The sequence below is a fragment of the Vicugna pacos genome, chromosome 21 (genome assembly GCF_048564905.1).
Source record: "Vicugna pacos chromosome 21, VicPac4, whole genome shotgun sequence".
Classification (NCBI taxonomy): Eukaryota; Metazoa; Chordata; class Mammalia; order Artiodactyla; family Camelidae; genus Vicugna; species Vicugna pacos.
The window spans coordinates 21,365,676-21,377,795 of NC_133007.1; the positions used below are offsets into that span (position 1 = coordinate 21,365,676).

Genomic DNA, 12,120 nt, shown 5'->3' on the forward strand with positions numbered 1-12,120 from the left:
CTCTCACAGCGCCTGCGCACCCACACTCGGAGTCCACCCACCCGCTTTCATGGCGCTTGCGTGAACCCGCCCCCTCGGCTCCGCCGCCGACACCATGGAAACACAGCCAACTTTAGGGCCGCCAGTTCCCTGGTCTGCCCAGGATTGTCTTTAAATCATCGCTCCAAAGCAAGTCCCTAAAGTACAGAATACCATCGCTCCATCCTGTGGCCTTTAGGGATGTAGATATGACAATCATGGTATGGCCCTCCGACTTCCAGTACATATCATTCCCAGGGAGCAGGGGTGTGAATGTGGGAAGCTGCAGGGCCTGGATCCAGCCCACAGACCAGTGAAGTATCCACATAGGGTTGGAAAGATCCCTGGTGGGCAAAGAATGTTAGCCCTGCAAACCCATTCCTCAGGCATCTTGCAGGCCAAAGCAGTAGGCTCCCTGCTAAAGGACAAGAGCAGAACTCAACAGCAGAGAGAGCAGTCAAGATTTCCTTTCATTCCCCAATTCCAGACCAGAGCATCCTCCAATTCCCTCTCCTTCCAGAACTAGTGTAATTGTACAGGTGCCTTGGGTCTCAGCCTGCTGACCGTTAGCCTGCTCACCCTCTATTAACTGACACCAATGAGAACCACAAGCCACTGAGGAATCAGCTTTTATTGATGAGTTATCTCCAGAAACTAAAAAGACTATGTATCCACTTTCAGTCACCCCCATCCCTCCAGCACCTTACACTGTTCCACCTGGAGAAGGGATATAAACTGTTTTTCAAGGCCCTAGTCTTTCCCCTCCCTGTGTAGCCCAACTCAGAAATTCAGTAGCAGTACTGTTGTTTTTTTCAGCAGTGTCTGTTGCAGCTACAATTATGGCTGAAGGGGTGTGGGGGTAAGCAGATAGGTGAGTAAGAAGAGTGATGCACAGGAAAATAGGAACGTAGTCTATCAAAGGTCCCTCTGTCCTGCCTCAGTGGCTCCATCCTTCATTAGTTGCATTTCTCTTTATGCTGAATCACTCCTTTCTGAATCAGATCGGGGATTTCCACTGCCAGCCAAGGACCCAGCTGCAACAGAAGGGAGACCCTGTGAGATTACTACCACCCAATCAATACCTCTTATTCCACAGAAGCTCCTTCTTAGAGATATTCTAGGAGAACATGCCCAAAGGAGAACAGTTATTCCTTGTACTCTCAGTTACTTTTATTACACTGCTTAGGACCTAACCACTTCCCCCTCCTCCTCTGTATTCCAGACTTACCCCTAGAGCCATGAGATGAGCTAGTCCAAACTTGGGCACGTTCCTGGCCCACAAAGGCTTAAAATGATCGGTCAGGCATATTTTGCCACCCCTGTAAGAGGGACAAGATGAAGAAGGTGTTGACATGCAAGGTATGCTGTAAAGCATAGCAGGTTCTTGGGAGCACAGGAAGACAACCAGTGATCAGAACTGAGAACAAGTTCAGCTAAGTGCTTTTGCCCAGGGTTGGCAGAAGACCTGGAGCAGCTCTAGGCCAACAGACTCTGGGAAAATTCCTGCCTTCCAGAGTTCTTCTCCAAGGCCTTCTTTGACCTTTTCCCATCTCCTCTTCAGTCCTACCTGTACATCTTTGCTGTTTTTCCATCCAGTTCAGGGACTGCAATTTCTGGAGCAGTAGTGGGATATGTGATAGGAATCTGGAAAAATTATAAAGCCTTAATGAAACAGAATCAAGATAGAAATGAACCAATCTAATCAGACATACACATTTCTTAAATGAAATGCTCTGCGAACTTCCCAAGCAGCATGTACATACCAGGATTCTGGACATGGAGAAGAGTAACTATAACCTACACTTGCTTCAAACTTCAGCCTTTCCCTCCCATTTAAAAAGTTTTCTTTGGTCCCTCAAAGAGGTTAGCTTGTGAATAATTACCTAATCCCTCCTGTTCTACTAACCTTCATATTCCCTACTCCATCATACTCACGTCAAACTCGATGTCAAACTCATATTTGAGGAGGTCATGGATGTACCAGCATTTTCCAAACCACCTGTAACAAAGACCAAACCTCAGTCCAATCTTCACATTCTTCTAATACTCAAATGACACTTTCTTGGTTTAGGTGACCAGCCTGGGAGCCTCATGGGGTGCGAATTGGGGAACTCTGGAACTGTGACAGTGGAGACCAGAAAGGGAAAGGGAAGGCCTGGCAATGTGCTTTAGGACATCAAAATGCTCAAACGATGTAAGATCCCCACCCCCACACCTCCCAAGAGGGTCTGCCTACCGAGTCCCTTCCTTGTTGGACTCCAGTCGGAACCAATCATTGTCCGCATTCTTGTTGTTCTCCACATACTAAAAGCAGAGAATAAGGTCTTTGAGGGGGGAGTTGGGACCAAGGGCAGTCCCCACTCCCTCAAAAGAAAAGTGTGTGTTTACTTCCTCTCTTAGTATGTTTTCCCAACTTTTCTGGCATAAGTAAAGCTGAAGACAAATCTACATGGTAAGTAGGGGACTTATCCTGAGCAGAGAACAGAATGCTTGGGTTCCACTCAATTTAGCTGGCACAAAACACTTGATATTTTCTAGGTCCTCTTCTCACTTCTGATAGCGTCTGCCCTCATCCCACAACTCATTTTATGGTATATTCCTTCGCTGGAGGACCTCATATAGTCCGGGTTTTGACTAGCACCGGTATGCTGATGACTTCCAATCTTTATCTTTAATCCAGACCTTTTCTCAGAGCTTCAAACTCCATTATTCATCTGTTTACTGGAATTTCTAATTCCATTTCACAGGTACCTGAAATTCAGCATTTCCCCCTAGTCTTTCAGATCTGTTTCTCCACTGTATCAATCTCAGGTGGCAGTATTAGCATTCAGTCAAAAACCAAGCCAAAAACCTGGGAGTCACCCTTGACCCTCCCTCTCCTTTACTCTACAAACCAGTCCTTTATGATGTCCTGCTGATATTCTGAATATTCTTCAAACCTACCTCTTCTCTCTAACTTCACTATAACTACTGAGTTTAGATCATCATCTTTCTTTGGCTTGTTTTTTTTTTTTTTTAATTTGAGGAAATCACAGGGGTCAGCACATCCAGAGTGCAATAGATAAGCCTCATCCTGGGAAAACCACCTTTGTGATCATGGTATCTCCCTTGCCAGAGAAGTATCTTTTGCCTGGATTAATGACAGCCCCCTAACTTTAGTCTTATCCCTGTCAATTCTATTTTCCTCCCTACTTCCACTGTAACTGATCTAAACTCAAATCTTACCATGTTACTCCTCCACTTAAAATCCTTTAAAGGTATCCCAAAGCCTCCAAGATAAAATTCAAGTGCTCAAACCTATTCCTCAAGTCTTACCTACCACGCCCTGCCACACATTTGATGTTCTAACAACTCTGAACTACTTGTGTTTCTTCACACATCATGGTGTTTCTAGCTTCTGTGCCTTTGCTTATGCCGTTTCTTTTGTCTTAAATGTTCTTCTCTTAGCCTCATGTTTTATCAGGCTAACCTACGTGTAAGTATCAGCTCAAGCATTGCCTCTTCTAGGAAGACTTTCCTGACCAGACTCAAGCTGGATTAGGTATCTCACCTCCTGCTTCAAACATTCTAGCAATTTCTCAGACTCCCTTTCCCTCTTTCACCTTGTAAGGTATTATAATGATCTGTTTCTATCTACCTCGGTTGGCTCCAATTTATTTGGCCTTCCCAAGTGGTACTAGATGTACTATATATATATATATATATATATATATATATATATATATATATATATATATATATTAATGAAATGAATACATGCACCAGGAAAGCTGCTGGTCTTTGAAACAGAGACCACCGCAAGAAAGTCAAACTTTCTTCTTCCACAGAAGGGAGACTAGCTGAGAATATGGCTCATTCCTAACTACGAGCTCAGCTCCTCATCTCTCTGCAACTAATACCTGCTTGAGGTTTTAGCTTTAACGTGTATTCCTTCCTCAGGACAAGTAAAGGAGGTAGCAGAGAGAAGCGGCCCAGGACTTAGAGCATCAGGAATTCCTTTTGACCACCTCCCCTACATCCAGGAGAGCAAACATCTGGGGCCAGAAGAACACGTCATCTTCCAGGGCAGCCTATCCCTAAAATAACTGTTTTTAGCCAGAAAGTCTGGTTCCACCGTGGTTTCTAACCTGAGTCTCTTCTACCTCCTCCCCTCCGCGCCTCCCGAAGCCCCTCAGCCCCGCAGTCGTCTAATGTCTATGAATTTGGAAGTTGAACTTTAAAACCGGAAGCGGCTTCCACACGGAACCGATTCGTAAGGACACCTGGTTGCCCGCAACCCTTTTGCGATGCGGTCCGCAGCAGAAGCACTACTGACCCGGATAAGAGACTGATACTCCTCCTTGAGTCGCTGCACCCACAACTCTCGATCTCGAGGTCCGGCGTTAGTCTTCAGCACCGGGATCTCAGACACAACACGCCGGGTGGCCTCGTCCGCCATCTTGGTCCAGGGCGCAAGAGAAACGCGGAAGTGGTATTACCTGTAGTTTACATTCAGAGTGCCTCCATCTTTACTATGGGAAGAGGATATTGGGCTACCTTAAGGCTTCCTAGAATGCGATCTTTATTTTCTAATAACGAAGACAAATTTGTCACCTGGTCACCAGCTTGTGGGTACAAAGAGAGGAACAGAAAGGAAACGGATTACTCTGTTCTGAGTATGGCACCTAATATTAAACGGCAAATTGCTTAAAGAGTGACTTCCGTTCATGCTCAGAAACGTAATCTCAGAAAACCCTTCCGGCCACTTTCCCAAACTTAGAGTTGTTAGGATTTCAGGCTGTTCTAGGCACTGTTTTCTTAAAACGCGAGATTCACACGTTAACGCTTGGAATAAGCTTTCTTAACTTCCATGTAGTCCGGGTGAGGTAGCGGGGGGCCGGGGGGTGTGCAGGGAGGCATGCAGTCATCCAACAGGAGGGTATTGAGCTCCTGGTAATGATTGGAAACCGTGGAGAATCAAAGTATAATATACAGTCTTGGCTGTTTAGAGTTAATACAATAGAATTAAACAATTTTTAACAAATGTCAAAGGAGTTCAGAAGTCACAAGATGAGTTGCCTTACTCTAGCCTAGACATTTTTGCATCTGGAATTAACTTCTCTAGGAAGAAGTCACGTCTCTGACTCTTGTGCACGACACACAGTAGGTACTCAGTAATCCTTTGCAGAATGTTGTAGCTTCCTAAGTTGGCTTTTAAACCCAAGAGCATTATTTTTAGCCTTAATTTAAGTGTCTTGTTTACAATGTTCATAGTTTCAACCAGTGTCAGTAACTTTGGATCAGAGCCCATTAACCATCAAATTCTATAGTCTTATCTACAAAATTTAATTTCTAATGGCTGAAACCTCCATTACAATGTTGAGAGCAGACATCCTTGTCTTGTTCTGATTTTAGGAGGAAAAGCATTGTCTTTCTGAAGTGTAATATTAGCTGTAGGCTTTTCGTGAATGCCCTTTATCAGGCTACAGAAGTTCCTTTCTCTTTCTAGTGTTAAAGATTTTTTAATCAAGAATGGATGTGGATTTTTTTTCCCAAATACTTTTTCTTTAATCACTGAGATGATGATGTGAGCTTTGTCTTTTCTTTCTTTCTTTAAAATATTGGATAAGACTAAGGCAAAGCTCTGTAATATCTCACTAGAGCTCTCTCTCCTTGAGAAGTAAAGGTTTATTCCCTTTTGGGTGTGGGCACTGTGAGATGGCAGATGCAGAGATTTGGAATGAGGCTTGCAATTTAGTTGGCATAAGACTTTGGAGATGGGGAGAGAGAGACAAATGGGTCAATATAGGTTAAAGGATATAAACTTTCAGTTATAAAAAGAAAAAATTCTGAGGATCTAATGTACATCATGACTATAGTTACTAAAATGATATTGTATGTTTGAAAGTTGCTGAGAGTATATATTAAGCATTCTCAGCACACACACACATACGTACATACACACACACGTTAACTATGTGAGGTGACAGATCTGTTAATTATATTGATCTTGGTAATCATTCCACAATGTATATGTATATAAAATCATCACAGGTATATGATATACATGTATATCAAATAATTTAATTATATACAAGTGTATTTGTTAATTATTCCTCAATAAAATTGGAGGGAAAAGACTTTGAAGAGTTACTTTAACTCTGGGAACTGCATTTTCTCACCTATAAAAGGAGGATAGTAATGCTTATAGGGTGACTGTAACTATATGTGCAATGTGTCTTCATTCATTCACATAATAGACTTTCAGGATGAAATTCATATCAAATATATGCCATTAATTTTCAAACTTTTAAAATACTAGACCCAGGTTAACAAGCAGACACTCTCTTGGAATTTCAAAATACAAAAATGACCAATGCAGATCTACTCTTGTTCAAGGGCAGGCAGAAGACCTCTAGCTTTAGAATACTTCCCCTGTTGTAACCTTTAATTGTTTTGAAAGACTGGAAGCTCACAATATGGACTGCATGTCAATCTTGTTTATTGCTGTGTCTCTAAAACCAAATACCATAATGCCTGACACAAAGTAAATGCTCAATGAATATTTTCAAAATCAAGGAATATCTTGATAGGTAAGTTAAGCATCAGAAAAGCTGTCTTCTTAAATCTGCATCTTACTGCCCCACCCCCATCACCTTACTAGAGCACTTTATAAAGCAGAGCTCATAATGTGCATGGTAATACAAAAGGCTGTCTCTTCTTTAGACATTGGGCTGTCTCATAAGTATAGTTGTATCTCTGAATATTTCTTTTAGAGATTCTTCTTTCTTTTTAAATTATGACCTTAGCTTATTCTTGCTTTAAGTAATTCTCACAAGAGATTGAGAAGACTGAAAGAAGAGTGTATAGGTTGGAACTTCATCTTTTTTCAAAGGAAGAGCTCATTCATATGCAAATATTTATGGAGTTCCTACTACATTCAAGCACAAGGCAGGCAGAGTCCTTGCCCTCATGGAAATTGTCCTAGAACAGCTATAAAAAGGAATTGGACAGAACTGATTGGAAAACTCAGTTCTGAGGAATGCACTGATATCAGACCATTGTTTTAATGGGATAGTACTGTTGGGTACACAGGGAGCACCTGAAAATGGTTGAAAATCCCACTGTTGATCACCATGGGGAAAGGTAGCTCCTGGGACAAAAGGAGAAATCTTGAATTAGGGAAGGAATTTAGACTTTTTCTCCCTCTGGTCTTTAAGGGGTTAATCTGGACTCTGATATTCTGGAAGATAACTCAGAATGGTGAGGGAAATGCTGGCTCTACTACAGGGAGGGAGCCACCCTTTAGAGGATCAGTGTAGATGGGTTTTAGAAATTTTTCTCTTTTGTTACTTCCTTTAATTATTCTGGACACTTCAGCAAAGAATTCTTATAAGTTATAACTTGGTCTCTGTTATGCTGTGGGGAATTGGGTCCACACTTAGAGAACTTGGTAAAGAGAATGATAAAAAACAAACAAACAAAAAAAACAAAAAAAACCCCCTAACTTTTAGACAGTGCTTACTATGTGCTAGGTACTGTCCTAAACATTTTGCAAAATTAGCTCCTTTAATTCTGGCAACAACCTTAAGATAATGACTTCCGTTATCCTCATTTACATTTGAAGAAATGAGGAATAGTCAAGTTCAATGAAAGAAACACATACAGACACTAACTTGTAGAACTGGAATTCACTCTCAGGCACAGTCTGACTCTAGATCACATCCTTAACCAACTGATAAGCCTTTCTATCATTTCTAGGCCAATGTGAAATCAGCAGCATGGATCTGGGGGGTTGGAAGTGGTAGCACGGGGCTAGTCAAGACCCTAAAAGGGCATATAGCTATCAATAATGAACCCATGTTTCTGAAAACACAAAGACTGATGGTTCTGAACCAAGCAGTAGAGCTGCAGGAACACAAATGAGACAACCAAACCCTCCCTGGAATGGGCTGAATTGTGCACAGGACCCTCTGGTATCACTCCCAGGGACTTTGGAACTATGGACTTTGAGTTTAACTGTTCTCTACTAGCTAGTAAGATCTTGGCAAGGGTTGGGGGTGCCAGAGGATTTTGTTAACAAAGATGAAAAGATGTAGTCTTTGGGGAGGAGAAACTAATATGTAATCAATTACCATAAAATAAGAAATCTTTATTCTGGAAGTATACAAAGTACTGCCTGAATAAGTATGCCTGAGAGAATAAGGTAAAGCTAGTAGTATTTGAACTGGACCTCTTAGGAGGAATACACTGAATGTGCAGGCAAGGAGAGAGCAAGGTAAGTACGGTATTCTAGGCAGACAGAAGAGCATACATAAGGCTGGAAGGCATTAGGGAATACGGTAATTAATGACAGCAAATATCCAGATCATTATTTGTAACAGAAGGGGGAAGAGAGCTCCTAGAAACCATTAATGTTATATTAATTATATGCAATATGCTATATACAAATATTTATAAAATAAGCATAAAATCAGACTGCAAAATTTTACACACACATGGTTTTAAAATATTCACTCTTAAATAGATAATGCACGTATCTGCTCAAAATTCAAAATGTACAAGAGGATATAGAATGAAACACAAGTTTCTTATCCCATTCCTTGGCTATTTAGTACCCTTCCCCAGGGGTTCCTTCCCTCCAGCTAGTTTTTTATATATCCTTTCAGATATATTGTATGCACTTACCAATATGTACACACACGTGCATTCTTTTAAAACTTTTTATGCACATCACAGCATACTATACACATTTCTGTGCATTGCTTTTTTCACTGGATAACATATCTTGGAGGCTGTTCCAAATTAATGTATATAAAACTACCTCATTCTTCTCCTCTCCCCTCCTTTCTTCTTTAGTAGATGTACACCATTGTATGGATCTACCATGATTTATTCAACAAGACCCTCATGGATGTATGTTTAGATTGTGTTCAGTCTTTTGCTACTACAATGTTGCAGTTTATAGTCTTGTCTACTCATCATTTTGCACATGTATAATAAATACTTAGATATGGAACTGTTGCCACAAAAGATTTGTGCATTTTAAATTTTGTTAAATATTGCCAAATTGCCCTCTATAAAGACTAAATCAATTTTTATTCCTATTGGTGATATATGAAATGACAAGCTTTCCCCCAAAACAAATCAATATTAACAACAGAGTTGGGGTTTTTTAAATTTTTTTTTTGCCAATTTCATGATTGAAATGGAATCGCAAGACAATTTTAATGTCCATTTCTCTTATTATAAGTAAGGCTGAATATATTTTCATAGGTTTAGTACCCATTTGTATTTCTTTTTTTGTAAGTTCCTATATCCTTTGCTCCTTTTTGATTATCATCCATTTTTTCTTATTGATTTGCATGAGTTTTTTTTTTTTATATTAAAGAGATTAGCCATTTGTGATGAGTTGTAAATATTTTTCCCAGTTTGTCATCTGTCTTTGCTTTTATTTATGGTATTTTTTAACCATGTAGAAAATTTTCATAAATGAAGTTATCAGTTTTTTTGCTTATAATTTCTGGTGCTGAGACATCACAAAAGTCTATATTATTTTTTAAAAAATTATCCCATTTCCCTAGAGTACTTTTTCTCTTAAACTGAAAGTGGCTTTGCTTGTTCCAGCTTATTTAAACAATACAGAAAAATAAATTCAAAATCCTACCCAAAGAGATTAAAAACTATCACTTTAAATATATATCCTTCCAGACATCTCTTCGTACACATTTCCTTTCTTCTACATTCTCTGGATTTATATAGGTTTTTGAGATGGATGCAAAACTTCAGAACTTTCAGCTTTTCTTTTTTCCTAGTACGTGTAATTAAGACTATACATTTCTCTGTAAGCAAAGCTTTAGCCATATCCAAATTTTGGTATGTTGTATTTTTATTACCATTCAGTTCCAATTAATTTCTACTCCCACTGTGATTTTTTTGGGGGTGTGGGTTAGAAGTTTATTTCTAACTTCTAGTTACCTTATTGCTACTTATTTCTAGTTTAACTGCAATGAGGGCAAGAAACACACTTTGTATAATTTCAATACTTTGAAATTTGTTGAAATTTGCTTTATAGCACAATATGATCAGTTTTTTAAATGTTCCAAGTGTGCTTGAAAATAATCAGTAATTTGCAGTTTAGGGGTATAGTGACTATATATGCTTGTTGAATGAAGTTTGCTCCTCATGTTAAGATTTTTATATACTAAGTTTTTGTCTATTAGTTCTTTATCAGTGAATGAGTGGCATGATAAATCTCCTGATTGTGAATTTGTCTGTCTTTCCCTTGTAGCTCTGTTGCTCTATATATTTTGTTATTCAGTGCATACAAATTTATAACTTCCCAGTGAATTGGACTTACTGATATGAAATGCCTTTATTTCTAGTAATGCTTTTGCCTTCAAGCCTACTGTATTTGTTATTATATAATTTTCTTTTGGTTTATGTTTGCATAGTATATTTTTCTCATTTTTTTACTTTCAACCTTTTCATACCCTTATATTTTAGTTTCTAGTATTTTATATTAACTATGATTAGCTATTAATGCATATGGAATTAATTTTGAAGGGTATTTAAGGTGACATCTTTATCAATACAAAATTTCCACACATATTTGGGTCTGTCCTTGGACCTTCCATTCTATTCCATTAATTTGTTTACTCACAGAGTATTAACCCATTGTTTTAATTATTGTAGATTTACATATATGTTTATATCTGGTTGAGTTGGCTTCATTACTTACCTTTTTCAGAATTTTCCTTTCAATTATTCCTTATTTTTCCATGTGAATTTAAATACATTTGTTTGATTTTTTAAAAATCCTGTTGATATTTTGATCTAGACATTAAATTTATAGGCAGTGTTGGGAAATTGACAACATATGTTCTATCCAAGAACATATTACTTTCCATTTGATCAAGATTTCTTTTATGTTGGTAGCATTTTAGAATTCCATTCATACAGATCTTGTACATTCTTGTTAGTTATTCCTAGGCATTTTATCTGATTTGTTGCTATTGGGTCTTTTCTTCAGTTTTATCTTTTACATGTTTATATATCTATAAAGGATATTTATTTCTGCATGTTACATCCCCCTACATCACTTTACTAAATTGTTACTATTTGTAATAATTTTAAAGTTGATTTTCAAGATTATCTATGTAAATAAGCTATCATCTGCAAAAATGATAATTACATTATTTTAGCCATGTATAAATGTGTATAAATAGCTAAAGCTTGGAAGAAAACACGAAGAAATGAGGTAATATAAGTTAGGAAAATTCTTTTTGTTATAACTTCATTAATGTTTAGCTAAGATAGTAATAGGATTTTAGCATTTTAAATGAGTTCAAGGCCTGGATACATGGTGTTTTCGAAATCAAAAACACTATGTAAGTGAAATTGTACTCCCTTCAGGTAATCTGAGGAATTCACAATATGGCAAATGTCCACATTTTCAAACAGGGAAATTCTAGATAGTGAATTCTGGAAACCAAAAAACTGAGATTACTGATTCTCAGTAAAACTGTAGAATATCTACTAAAGAGTGTTTTATGAGTGAGAAAAGAAAGCAGTGATCCTCAGATGCCTACAGGGGTTCAGCACGATGTGTTTCAGTCTCCCAAAGTGTCAGCTCTTCCTTGCCTCTGGGCTTTTTGCAGGTATCCTCTCAGCCTAAGAGATTTCTCCCTTTCTCTACAAGAAGGCTGACTCCTTTGTCTCCTTCTGGTCTCAGCTTCCATGTCACCTCCTCAGAGAGAGGCTTTCCCCGATCATTCATCTTCCTGTAACAGCATTCTGTTCTTCTCCTTCATAGTACCCATCTCAATTTAAAATGATTTATTTGCTATTTTCCTTAGTGTCTGTCTACCCCTGTATACAGTGAATTCCATGAAGACATGGACCATGTCTGTTTTGTTTACCACGTGTATCCTATCCTACATGCCTATCACAGTACTTCACATAAGTAAATGTTTACCATGTATTTATTAAATAAATGACTGAATAACTCTCCTTGCCAGTATTACTAGATTAACAGACTAGGATGACATCACAGATACAGTACACCTTGATTTCAGAAAAATCTAACAGTTTCCTGATATGTTCTTCGAAAAGGATAATGAA

The 12,120-nt window shown here is 38.6% G+C and overlaps 1 protein-coding gene, 1 long non-coding RNA gene and 1 other non-coding gene across 3 annotated transcripts; 1 reads left to right on the top strand and 2 right to left on the bottom strand.

The window, feature by feature from the left end:
- Window positions 1-4: 4 nt before the first annotated feature.
- On the top strand, window positions 5-4,709 carry LOC140688062 (uncharacterized). Its single transcript, XR_012062762.1, has 2 exons — window positions 5-239; window positions 3,958-4,709. It is a non-coding gene; the product is annotated as an uncharacterized lncRNA (long non-coding RNA).
- Window positions 632-4,467, bottom strand: UFC1 (ubiquitin-fold modifier conjugating enzyme 1). Its single transcript, XM_006215678.4, has 6 exons — window positions 4,334-4,467; window positions 2,255-2,322; window positions 1,954-2,017; window positions 1,586-1,662; window positions 1,247-1,337; window positions 632-1,052 (listed from the first exon to the last, which is right to left on the bottom strand). The coding sequence occupies exons 1-6, from the start codon at window positions 4,454-4,456 to the stop codon at window positions 975-977; spliced, it is 501 nt and encodes a 166-aa protein (XP_006215740.1). The 5' UTR covers window positions 4,457-4,467; the 3' UTR covers window positions 632-974.
- Window positions 2,979-3,141, bottom strand: LOC116284984 (U1 spliceosomal RNA). The gene has a single exon (XR_004194666.2). It is a non-coding gene; the product is annotated as a U1 spliceosomal RNA (small nuclear RNA).
- Window positions 4,710-12,120: the final 7,411 nt, after the last annotated feature.

Excerpts from the sequence above, each read along its gene's own strand:
- UFC1 (XM_006215678.4), bottom strand. The coding sequence starts at position 4,456 with ATGGCGGACGAGGCCACCCGGCGTGTTGTGTCTGAGATCCCGGTGCTG. Across the intron at positions 2,018-2,254 it reads TCCAACAAGGAAGGGACTCG|GTGGTTTGGAAAATGCTGGT; the intron begins GTAGGCAGACCC and ends TCTTTGTTACAG. Across the intron at positions 1,663-1,953 it reads AGTTTGACATCGAGTTTGAC|ATTCCTATCACATATCCCAC; the intron begins GTGAGTATGATG and ends TAATTTTTCCAG.